The sequence below is a fragment of the Somniosus microcephalus genome, chromosome 27, assembly GCF_052327205.1.
Source record: "Somniosus microcephalus isolate GS21.2 chromosome 27, FLI_Smic_1.0, whole genome shotgun sequence".
NCBI lineage: Eukaryota > Metazoa > Chordata > Chondrichthyes > Squaliformes > Somniosidae > Somniosus > Somniosus microcephalus.
Window position 1 is genome coordinate 4284869 of NC_141013.1, and position 13142 is coordinate 4298010.

The following is a 13142-nucleotide window of genomic DNA, read 5'->3' on the forward strand; positions in this document are numbered from 1 at the left end:
AACAATGGCTTCGGTCTTCCCAATATTTAATTGGAGAAAATTTTGGCTCATCCAGAACGGTATGTCGGACAAGCAGTCTGACAATTCAAACACACAGTGGAGGGGTCGAGAGAAGAGATAGTGAGGTAACCATTCTCTGATTCACTCCTGAAAGGCCTGGCTCTAATTTTTAGACTATGCCCCCTTGTCCTGGAATCCCCAACCAGCGGAAATAGTTTCTCTCTATCTGTTCCCCTTAATATCTTGAAAGCTTCAACCAGGTCACCCCTTAACCTTCTAGATTCCAGGGAAACACAACCCTAATGTGTGTCATCTCTCCTCGTAACTTAACCCTTGAAGGGCTTGGGTGATTGTGCAGAAATTTGCGCACCGCCGCGCAAACAGGTTTTTTTTTTAAGTCAAACATATTTATTTAAATATGATAGTACTTGTTACAACTCATCAATTACATAATAAATCCATTACATTCATTAGCCGCAATAAAACAAAGCCTTAAAGCCAGCTTTAGGGTTAACAGTATAAATGCAATGGTAAATTTTACAGATAAATCAATAATATTAACAGTACAGGCACCCATAGTAAAAAAAAAACAATTTTACACCAATCCTATTGGAAATCTAATGACTCCTCATTTTTACTTGGTATTATCTAACCATGTAATATCATAGTCCTTATACACGTCTTCAGCTTTTCCAGGGAAAAAGGAGCCATGCACTTTCTCAAGACCCGTGGAAACACCGAATACGCGAATTTTCTTGCAGACAGGGTTTGGCTGGATGTGCACCTGAGCCCGGTGTCTGTCACTCACAGCCAGCTGAGAGCGATGCGTAAACTCGCGCGTGCGCGTGGCTTCTGCGCGCTCGCACCAACTTGCTGCCGCAGTCGATCCCGCCCACTTGACGATTTATATCAATGGAGGGGGGGTGGGGAGCGACCAGTCAGAAAGCGAGAGGGCGGGGAGTGATTGGTCGAGCTGGCAACACCAACACCACGCCCCCCCATCGGACGTCACAATGCCCTGACAGCAGGTTAGGCTGCGCCCTCTCTCGCTCTATATATAAGCGGGCTGGCGGCCGCGGAGCGGGCGGGCGTCCGTCGTTTGGAGCTGAGCGCTTATCGAGAGAGGGGGAACAAAAACAACAATATTCAGGGCAAATCTGAATCGATAAACCGTAATCGGTCGGTTGGGAGCGAATAGGGGAAAAATTTTAGTTATTTATTTTGTTTTTGCCGTGGGGGGCGCGCGCGAAACTGAGGCGATTGTTGGAGAAAGCGGCCGGCCCGGGCCCGGCCTCCCGCTCGCCTGCCGCCGTTAAAATCGCGCTTTTACCTCAAGGGGGGGGGATGAGGTAATTTAGTACGCCAGGTTTCCATAGTGACCCGGACTAGGCCCGGGCCCCCTGGGGGTGGGTTTTCCTTTATTATTTTGTGTGCTGTGAGGTGATTCTCTCCCCATCTCTCTGTCGATGATGTTCGGGAACAGCCGGCGCGGGGGCCGAGTGCCGTCCTTTCTGCTGGTCGGGTTGCTGGTGCTGCTGGGCGTGCTGGGCTTCAACTACTGGGTGATGGCGGCGAGGAGCAGCAGGCTGCAGCTGGAGGTGGCCGAGATACAGGTCCAGGTAGGGCGGCGGCACACCTGGGGCTCTGTTTCCCCCCCCCCCCCCCAAAAAAAAAAACACACACCTGGGGCTCTGTACCCCCCCCCCCCCCCCAACACACACCTGGGGCTCTGTACCCCCCCCCCCCCTAAACACACACCTGGGGCTCTGTACCCCCCCCTAAACACACACCTGGGGCTCTGTACCCCCCCCCCTTAAACACACACCTGGGGCTATATTACCCCCCCCCCTAAACACACACCTGGGGCTCTGTAACCCCCCCCCCCTAAACACACACCTGGGGCTCTGTACCCCCCCCCCCCAAACACACACCTGGGGCTCTGTACCCCCCCCCCCCCAAACACACACCTGGGGCTCTGTCCCCCCCCCCCTAAACACACACCTGGGGCTCTGTCCCCCCCTAAACACACACCTGGGGCTCTGCCCCCCCCCCCCCTAAACACACACCTGGGGCTCTGTCTCTTCCCCCCCCCAAAAAAAACACACACCTGGGGCTCTGTTTACACCCCCCCCCCCCCCCCCCAAACACACACCTGGGGCTCTGTTCCCCCCCCAAACACACACCTGGGGCTCTGGCTCCCCCCCCTAACCACACACCTGGGGCTCTGTTTCTCCCCCCCCCCCCCCCCCCTAAACACACACCTGGGGCTCTGGCCCCCCCCCCCAAAACACACACCTGGGGCTCTGTCCCCCCCCCCCTAAACACACACCTGAGGGGCTGTCTCTTTCCCCGTCTCCCCCCCCCCCCCCCAAACACACACCTGAGGGGCTGTCTCCCCCCCACCCCCCCATGCACGCGCACTTCTCTGAGGGGTTTGTCTTTCTCCCCTCGACGCACACTGAAGGACTTGGAAAGCTTATACAGTATAAGGTTTACAATGGAAGTTAAATAGTGGGGGTTGGTGTAGATTGTCTTGTATACCCCGCAAGTTCACAACTCAGATGGGACTAGTCGATTTGATCTGGGTATATATTTTCCACGGGTAGCCCTGAAACCACTGATTATGCTAAATAAACATGGCTACCTAACAACTTGTGTGTATTGAAGGTGCAGCAGGCTTGTATAAGGGTTACTGTATATAGCAATGTACCGGACTGAACACCATTAGGACCCACCAGGCATGTCCTAAACATGTCGCTTCCTTGTTTTGTGCCGTACAAAGTGGTGTAAATAAATTGCTCCTGTATCTTGGGAGTAGTAGAATGTGGGAAAATAATCTCATTGGGAAATATCTGGCATCACTGGTGAATTAGTTTTATGAAAACACCACATAGTAGAGTTTGCTACATATACGGACACAACTGCAGATTAGTTTAATTTGCATTATGAACAAAGAAAGCAGGTTGGTTATATAAGGGTCTGGTGTAGGTGTTCCTGGGTTTGTCACACACAACAGCAACTTGTATTTATATAGCGCCTTTAACGTAATAAAATGTCCCAAGACGCTTCACAGGAGTATTATAAGACACAAAAATTCACACCATGAAGAAAGATCCAGTTAGGGAGGGGCAGGTACAGGTACAACATCTCGGTTTTGGTGAGTTGATCTAGGTAGGGATTGTTACATGTGCTGATAAAATAACAACTTGCATGTATATAGCTGCTTTAATGTAGAAAAATGTCCCAAGGTCGCTTTGCTGAGGTGTAATCGGACAAAAATGGACGCCGAGCCAAAGAAGGAGCTATTTGGAGGGGTGACTGAAAGCTTGGTTAAAGCGGTGGGTTTTAAGGAAAGTCTTGATGGCGGAGAGGAGGTTTAGGGCTGGAATTCTAGAGCATCGGACTTAGACGGCCGAAGGCATAGCTGCCGATGGTGGAGCATAGGGAGTGGGACAAACTTAGTTCTAGTAGGACTGGAGAATATTGGTTAGGGAGGCACATAAAGGGATTTGAACATGAGAATAAGAATTTTTAAATTTGAGGGGTTGGAGGACCAGGAGACAGTGAGCTCAGGTAACCTGGTGTGTGATGGGCAGCAGAGTTTTGGATGAGCTGAAGTTTATGGAGGATGGGAGGCTGGGCAGGGGAGCCGTGGACGAATCAAGTCTGGAAGTGACAAAGGCATGGTGCTCTTTTGGTTAGAACAACTTAACTGTAAATTAATAAAACTTTACAAATTAAAATTACATTGGCCGGGGTGATGATGCACTCCAGTCCCCGCGGCGCCCACCGGTCTCGGAAGGCCTCAAGTGTGCCGGCGGACACCGCGTGCTCCATCTCCAGGGCCACCTGGGCGCGAACATGGCCGCGGAAGAGAGGCAGGCAATTGGGCTGAACGACCCCCTAAGGCATGGTGAGGGTTTCAGCTGCAGGTGGGCGGAGGCAGCCTTTGTGGTGTGGAGTTGGAAGCTCAGCTTGGGGTCTGGGGTTGGAAGCTCAGCTTGGGGTCAGATAGAGTGCCGAGTTTGCGACAGGCCTGCTTCCACCTGAGTGTGGCTGGGGTCGGGTATGGAATTGGCAGCGACGGCATGGAGCTTGAGGTGGGGGCTGAAGATGATGATAGAGCCATAGATTCACATTTAGTTGAATAGAATTTATAACACAATTGGCACTTGAAATTGGAAACTCACATTGTAATTACAAGCGAGAAGGTGGTGATGCCCATTGGAATAGAATGATCATGTGAATGAAGAACAGTCATCAGCGACCACACTACTGTACTAGCTTGTTATCTGTTCTTAGTGCATTGCAAATGGTATGTGGGAGCAAGTTACCTGCCCATCTTGTCCAGTGCTTGCTGCAGCAGAATTGGGATGAGAGAAGTGAAGACAATATTATTTTGGGGTAGGCCAGGGATTGATGTGAAAACGAGTTCACCAATTGTCCTGGAACTGTAGCTCACAAGCCCAAAAGTCAAGTGATTTATGTACTTCCTGATTCCACAAGCTGAATTATGTTCTCCTAATGTACTACTGCAAAATTAAAGTTCTTGTACTTTTTTTTATAATCATTAACTTTTTTTAATGAACACAGCTGCTGATTGCAATGACTTCACTTAATTGTCATACCAGCATTAGTTACAGGTTATAAAATAAAGGCAAATAACTCGCTGCATTTCAGATCCTGCATTGTGTAATATTGCATCAGCAGTTCAAGTCTGTCTTATGTATACTACATGATGACAATAGGGTTTATTCTAGTGGCTCAATGTCACACAAAGTTGCTGCCCACCATGTTTCTCTCATTGAGTTCCCACTGTTGCCTGAGAGGAAGGGATGCCAAGGAGTGACCTGATGCTTGCTCACAGGGTCAGAAGGAAAATCAATGGGCATGTTACCCTAATCTTTATTCACGCATTGGCGCATAGTTAGATAGTGGCTTTGTAAAGGCTGAGAAGCTCGCTCTCTGGATAATGTGTGGGGGTACCCGGGGAAGTGTATTCTAAATAAGTCTATTGTGGCAGCACAAGACGATTGTTTATGATGGGGGTGGGACACTCAACTTAGTGCATTAGAGCTGCAGAAACAAAAAATGTCTTCCTTTTCATGATGTCCCAGTTTGGTGAACTTTTCCCGTCAGAGGATGGGTTGTAGACCTGCTGCCATGGCCAATATTGCGCTCACTCCAGGAGCTAATGCAAATGTTCATTCTTCAAATAAAAGCCTGGACAGTCAGTTTGTATGCGAGACCAAGTAGTAATCCGCAGGGCGGGAATGAAGAGAGGACTAGTGGCTCTGGTTTGGTCTCGTACCAACTGTGACAAGAGCAGTACTGGGAGAGGCCTCCTTTTGAGCTCAAGTTTCTATGATTCTAAGAAGGTATTGATATCTTGGAGTAGGTTCTTATGGGAATTCAGAACAAGTATTGTTCTGTGTCTTGCCCTTCCAGAATGTGTAATGGAGTTTTGAAAGAAACAAACGTTGGTAGCATGAGCTGCGTCATAAATCTGAACCGTTCACTCACTTGAAAGCTGATAGAACAGAAGGAGGCCATTCAACCCATTGTGTCTGTGCTGGCTCCTTGCTAGAGCAATCCAAAACACATCCCACTGCCCTGCCCTCTTTCCTCGGAGCCCTGTACCGTCCTCTGCTCCAAATGTTTGTTTTTCCTTAAGTGATGCAATGGTTCTCTGATTCAACTACTCTGGAATAGCATTCTGTTTTCTAATAACTCTCTCCTAATTCTTAGTGATGATTTTAAATTGATGACTGCTCGTCACTCACTTGATAATCAGCAGAAATTATCTTTCCTGTTTTCCTTTTCAAAAGTTTTCATGATTTTTAAAATCTCCTTATTCTCTGCTCCAATGAAAATCATCCCAGCATCTTAAGTCTGATTTATAACTATAGTTTCTCCCTGGTATTAGTCTGGTGAATGCACATTATGCATTCTTTATGGCTTCAATGTCTTCTATTACGAGGTGCCCAAAACTCTACTTGTATTGTAGAGTTATCAGAACTTCTTTTCTTTTGTATTCTATGCACCTATTTGTAAACCCATGTAGTGTTAGCCTATTTCATGGCTTTAGCCAACTGCACTCACACTTAACAACATAAGAAATAGGCGCAGGAGTAGGCCATTTGGCCCTTCGAGCCTGCTCCGCCATTCAATAAGATCATGGCTGATCTTCTACCTCATCTCCACTTTCCTGCCCATATCCCTTGATTCCCTTAATATTCAAAAATCTATTGATATCTGTCTTTAATATACTCAACAACAGAGCCACCCTCTGAGTGAAGAAATGTCTCCTCATCTCAGTCCTAAATGGCCGACCCCTTATTCTGTGACTGTGACCCCTGGCTCTAGACTCCCCAGCCAGGGGAAACATCCTCCCTGCATCTACCCTGTCAAGCCCTGTAAGAATTTTGTAAGTTCCATTGAGATCACCCCTCATTCTTCTAAATTCTAGAGAATTTAGTCCTAGCCTACTCAATCTCTTATAGGGCAATCCCCCCATCCCAGGAACCAGTCTAGTGAACCTTTGTTGCACTCCCTCTATGGCAAGTATATCCTTCATTAGGTAAGGAGACCAAAACTGTACACAATACTCCAGGTGTGGTCTCACCAGGGCCCTATATAATTGCAGTAAGACGTCTTTACTCTTATACTCAAATCCTCTTTTAATAAAGGCCAACATACCATTTGCTTTCCTAATTGCTTGCTGTACCTGCATGTTAACTTTCAGTGATTCGTGTACAAGGACACCCAGGTCCCTCTGAACACCAACATTTCCCAATCTCTCTCCATTTAAAAAATACTCTGCTTTTCTATTTTTCCTACCAAAGTAGATAACTTCACATTTCTCCAGATTATATTCCATTTGCCATGTTCTTGCCCACTCACTTAGCCTGTCTATATCCCCTTGAAGCCTCTTTGCATCCTCCTCACAACTTACATTCCCACCCAGCTTTGTATCATCAGCAAACTTGGCTATATTGCATTTGGTCCCCTCATCCAAATCATTGATCTAGATTGTGAATAGCTGAGGCCCAAGCACTGATTCTTGCAGTACCCCACTAGTTACAGCCTGCCAACCCGAAAATGACCCGTTTATTCCTACTCTCTGTTTTTTGTCCGTTAACCAATCCTCAGTCCATGCTAGTATATTACCCCCAATCCCATGAGCCCTAATTTTGTTTGACCTCTTGTGTGGCACCTTATCGAATGCTTCTGAAAATCCAAATGCACCACATCCACTGGTTCCCCCTTATCTAGTCTGCTAGTTACAACATCAAATAACATTCATCAAACATGATTTCTCTTTCATAAATCTGTGTTGACTCTGCCCAATCCTATTATTATTTTCTAAGTGCCCTGTTACCATGCCCTTAATAGATTCTAGCATTTTCCCTACTATTGATGTGAGGCTAACTGGTCTGTAGTTCCCAGTTTTCTCTCTCCCTCCTTTCTTAAATAGTGGGGTTACATTTGCAACCTTCCAATCTGTGGGAACCGTTCCAGAATCTATGGAATTTTGGAAAATGACAACCAATGCATCCACTATATCTATAGCCACTTCTTTCAAAACCCTAGGATGTAGGCCATCAGGTTCAGGAGATTTATCGGCTTTCAGTCCCATTAATTTTTCCAGTACTTTTTTTTTTACTAATTTCTTTCAGTTCCTCATTCTCGCGAGAGCCTTGGTTCTCCACTATTTCTGGGAAGTTTTTTGCGTCTTCTTCCGTGAAGACCGAGACAAAGTATTTGTTTAATTTCTCTGCCATTTCCTTCTTCCCCATTATAAATTCTCCCTCAGCCTGTAAGGGACCCACATTTACTTCTGCTAATCTTTTCATTTTTACATACCTATAGAAGCTTTTTCAGTCTGTTTTTATGTCTCTTGCTAGTTTACTCTCATTCTATTTTCCCTTTATCAATTTCTTGGTCCTCCTTTGCTGAATTCTAAAATCCTCCCATTCCTCAGGCTTACTATTTTTGGCAACATTGTAAGCCTCTTCCTTTGATTTAATACTATCTTTAACTTCTCTTGTTAGGCACCGTTGGACCACTTTTCCTGTGGGATTTTTGAGCCTTAAAGGAATGTATATTTGTTGTAAAGTATGTACAGTATTAATTCTTTAAATGCTAGCCATTGCTTGTCTACTGTCGCACCTTTTAATGTAGTTTCCCAATCTACCGTAGCTAACTCGCCCCGTGCCAACTTTCGAGGGACTTGTGTGTTTGCACCCCTAGTTGCTTTATTCCTCCATAAGCTTCATCCACTCCCTCTCTGCATATGTCACCAGTCTGCTCATTCCACCAACTTGTCTAAGCTCTCCTGAACAATTGGAGGGCAAGTCGCACTGGACAACTGTTGTTCCTTCTATCAACTGGTTAAGCAACATTGCCAGATGCCTAGGCGCAGCATCCTAATCATCATGTTCTTGTTCTGATATGCTGGAGGACCTTTATGCAGAAACAGGCCATTCGACTCAACAAGTCAATGCTGGTATTTGTGCTCCATGTGAGCCTTCTCCCACCCTCCTTTGTCTCACCCTGTCAGCATATCAACAACAACAACTTGTATTTATATAGCGCCTTTAACGTAATAAAATGTCCCAAGGTGCTTCACAGGAGTATTTTAAGACAAAAATTTTTACACCGAGCCACATAAGGAGAAATTAGGGCAAGTGACCAAAAGCTTGGTCAAAGAGGTAGGTTTTAAGGAGCGTCTTAAAGGAGGAAAGAGAAGTAGTGAGGCAGACAGGATTCGGTCAGGTATTCCAGAGCTTAGGGCCTAGGCAACAGAAGGCACGGCCACCAGAGGTTGAGTGACTATAATAAGGATGCTCGAGGGCAGAATTAGAGGAGCACAGATATCTCCGGGGGTTGGGGGAGGGTGGGGCCTGAAAGAGATTAGAGCTAGGAAGGGGTGAGGCCATGTAGGGATTTGAAAACAAGGATCAGAATTTTTGAAATAGTGGTGTTGCTTAACCAGGAACCAATGTAGGTCAGTAAGCACAAGGGAGATGGGCGAATGAGACTTGGTGTGAGTTCGGACACAGGTAGCCAAGTTTTGGATGACCTCAAGTTTACATAGGGTGGAATGTGGGAGGCCAGCCAGGAGTGCATTGGAATAGTCAAGTCTAGAGGTAACAAAGGCATGGATGAGGGTTTCAGCAGCTGAGGCAAGGGCGGAGACAGGCGATGTTATGGAGGTGGAAGTAGGTGGTCTTTGTTATGCTGTGAATATGTGGTCGGAAGCTCATTTCAGGATCAAATATGACACCAAAGTTGCGAACAGTGTGATTCAGCTTCAGACAGATGTTAGGGAGAGGGATGGAGTCAGTGGCTAGTTTCTATTGTTTTCTCCTTCCTGTACATGTCTAGCTTCCCCTTAAAGGCATCGGAGTTTTCGTCTCAGCTACTCCATAGCAAGTTCCACGTTCTCACCACTGAGTAAAGAAGTTTCTCCTGAATTCTTTATTGGATTTATTAGTGACTTATTTATATTTATGGCCCCTAGTTTTGGACTCTCCAAGTGGAAACATCTTCTCTATTTCTACCCTATCAAATTCCTTCATAATTTTAAAGACCTCGCTCTGGTTACCCTCAACCTTCCCTTTTCTAGAGAAAAAAACCCCAGCCTATTGAATATAACCCACCAGTTCTGGTATCACCCGTATAAATTCTTTTTGCCCCTTCCCCTGTGCCTCCGTATCCTTTTTGTAATATGGAGACCGGTGTGGGCTAATCATGGTTCAATACAAGTTTAACATAACTTCCCTGTTTTCCAATTCTATTCCTCAAAAATGAGCCCCATTGCTTTGTTTGCATTTTCATGGCCTAGTTAACTTGCGTTGCTATGTTTAATGATTTTGTGAATGTGTACCCCTAGATTTGTTTGCTCCCCACCCCATTTAGACACTCTAATTTTCCAAGGAGTATGTGACCTCCTTATTCTTCCAACCATAATGTGCCACTTTAGAAAAGAGAATTTCCTTAATGGTGTTTCAAATACAATCCTTTCACAAACTCTTCATATTTTTGCATTTAATTGCTTTTTACAAAAAAGGCACAGCATAACCATACAGCTGTGAAATGCAGATGTTGAGTGTCAGTACAATGAGGTCATGGCAGGGATATCCACATAAGATGCAAATTCTGTGGATTAGGCCTGAGGGGGTTCTGTTTGTTTTAATTTCTAACTTATTGGGATAGAATTTTATAGCACAGAAGGTGGCCTGTCTTGCCTGTGCTGGCTCATTGAAAGAGTTCTCCACCTAATCCTGCTCTCTCCCTGTAGCCTTTAAAATGCTTCTGTCAAATATTTATCCCCTTCCCTCTTTAAAAGCTATTATGAATTTTGCTTCCCCAACTATTTCTGGTCAGGAATTAATTAATAATTAGCCTTTATTAAACCAAGACTTCCTGAGGAGTGCAGATCCTCTGAAACCGTTGACCTATATTACAGAAGCAAACAATTTTGGCGATCAACTTTTGCATGTTAACTTCTGGCCCAGCTACTCACTTCCTCTACCCCCCTTCACTGCCACAGCCTGCACCTTGAAAGCAGACGCTGACTTTATGCGATTAGGAATTTTCTTTACTGTCAGCTTAAGCTCTTTACAAGGTATTCAGTGTGGACACAAATTTGAACACTTGAGGATTCCCAAAGTTTTTGATCTCCAAAGGGTAACTTCCCCGCTTGTGTAGTTGAAAACCTCTCGCCTAAATCTATCAAGCCAAGTTTTTCTTCACTTGAATGTATTACGTCTTGATAGTGTTGTCTGACAGAAATGCTGCTCTGTACAATGGAAAATTGTCAAACGTAGTTTTCTGCTGTTTTAAAGTCACATGTTATGGTTGTCTACGTTTTGATAGCTTTTGTACCTCCATATTTTCCGCTCATTCTGAAGTTAAACTTTCATGAATGATCAAATGATCGTCACTTAAGATATCACATAATCTGTCACAAGGCAACATCTGTTTTGGATCTGAAGCCTTCAAAAACAAGGAGGAAAAATTTATGTTGCATTTCGTGGATAGAATTTTACTTCCCATGTTAAATCAGAGATCTCTCTAGTGATGGTACAGATTTTTATTTTTGTTGTACAGTTCCTAAAACTATTTCTGGACTGCTTTTGCACTGTTAAATTCTTTGTTCGTTCTGTGTACACGGTTATTGTTGCTGTGAATTTTAGACCCATCAGAGGTGAGGAATGTTAGTGCCGGGGAATAGAATAATTTCCATTTCAGGAAGCCAGTGTCTGCAGTTAGTGTTCCCAAGTCATGGTTAGATACAGAGCAAAGCTCCTTTTACTCTGCTGCAGCAATGTATCCCAACTCCAACTGCAGAGGATTATACCCCTTAAAGCACCATGGAGATGTTTTGTTTACTTCCTGCAGGGGCCATCATGTGGCCCCTCTAAATGAGATTGGTAATTTAATGCCAAATTTTGGGCAGTGATATGATGTTGGTCTGTGCCCACTAGATACTGGATGAGACTCTTCAAACACATTCCGTGTAGAACTCTAGTAGCAAACGGATAGTGAAGATTTTCATCCCGTCAGTCTGGCTTATAGTCAAAACTAGGTCCAACAGTTCAAAAGGCATTGTGTAACCCCAGTGGATCACTGTGTAGGGAACTTCAGTGGGATTGACAGGCCTTTCACCTCTAGTACTTGGATTCAGATCCAGTCCATGTAAGCTGGGGGTGCTTGATGCTGACACTGAATGTCTAAAGTGGGAGGTGTTGCATTCGCCAGCATGGACTTACTTGATGAGTACAAAGAAGGAAAAATGGTGTGTAATATTAATCCTGTTGGGAGTAGAATTACCGGATACACTACCGAAATTGGTATCTTGTAAATTTGGTACAGATGAGATGAGCAGCATGGCATCTTCAAGCGAGGTCTAGAAAAAAACTAACTAGCAAGTTTAGACAGGTGTCTTGTTAATGTATAGAATCCCTTGTATTTAGTCTGGTGCTTTCAAGTTTTAAAAAATTCAGGTGCCATAGTGAGTCATAATGGCCCAGAATTTGCAGTCGGAGGTGTAACGCCGGAGTCGGCCTCTGGACCCGATTTATATATTAAAAAAAATAAAAATAAATTCCCCACCTACCTTCAGGCTCCCGGGCTTCGGAGACTTCGGGTTCTGGGCCGACAGGCCTGCATAAAGGCTCAGGGATCCCAGGGACGCAGGCGGGTCGGAAGCGTTCCTGGGATCACGTGGGCCAGGTCCTCCAATCAGAAAGGAAGATTCCTAATATGCTTATGGGGATTCCATTTACGAATGGAATCCCCAAATAATTAAATAATTTATACAACTGGAATAAAAATAAATGTTCCCATTTTCAAATTTAATTAGGTCCCTTCAATAAAGCATATACAATAAAAATTTAATTTGTTGAAAAATAATTTTAAATATTTTAATCTGGACCAAAATTTACAAACTAATTTTAAATATTTGTGCATGATTTTTATTTTCAAATGTTTAATTTAAGATTTATATTAACCCTTCCGCTGGTGAAAGCAGGCCCTAGGCTGCTTTTACCAGGCATAAGGGTTCCGTGGGCATTTGCTGGGCAGTATTTGGGAAAATAACCCAACTCTGCGCCAGCGAAAGTGAATTTCGATTCGGTGCAGTAGATCTGTCGAGGCGAACCTTAACCGATCGTAAGTTCCAGGTTTTTCATGCCTTATGGAGGCTGTCACCGGGAGCGCAAAATCTGGGCCATTCTTTTCCTTTTGAAAGTTCATGTGTTGCGTGTTTGTTCCTCATACTTGGGAGCTGCATTTCTCTATATGCAAATTTTGTGTTGCATAGTTGAATACTGTATTTCCAGTCTATCGAGAAAATTTCCCCAGCAGCAGTAAATACCACATTGGTCAGAATCAGAATGCCTGTAGCCTTTAATTGTTTAATTGCCCTTCATTAAATGAGAATCATTAAAGACGCGAGCCGCCCCAGCCACAACCTCTTCGCCCTGCTCCCGTCCTGTAAGAGATACCGAAGCATACAGTCTCGTACCAGCAGGTTTCAAAACAGCTTCTACCCCCAGGCCATAAGACTCATGAATGTATAATTTATTATTATTTATTACTGTTTTATTTATTATTACTGTATTTCTATTAGT

The 13142-nt window shown here is 44.7% G+C and overlaps 1 protein-coding gene across 3 annotated transcripts in view; it reads left to right on the plus strand.

Annotated features, from left to right (window-relative positions):
- The first annotated feature begins 1074 nt into the window (after positions 1 to 1074).
- golm2 (golgi membrane protein 2) overlaps positions 1075 to 13142 on the plus strand; it is an 82827-nt gene continuing 70759 nt past the window's right edge. Inside the window, exon 1 of one of the 3 annotated variants that reach the window (XM_085968391.1) lies at positions 1075 to 1619. In XM_085968391.1, the coding sequence (XP_085824517.1) occupies positions 1467 to 1619 (153 nt within the window). In that variant the 5' untranslated portion in view covers positions 1075 to 1466. The remainder of the gene's footprint in view (positions 1620 to 13142) is intronic. The other 2 variants (XM_085968389.1, XM_085968390.1) reach the window with 2 other exon arrangements.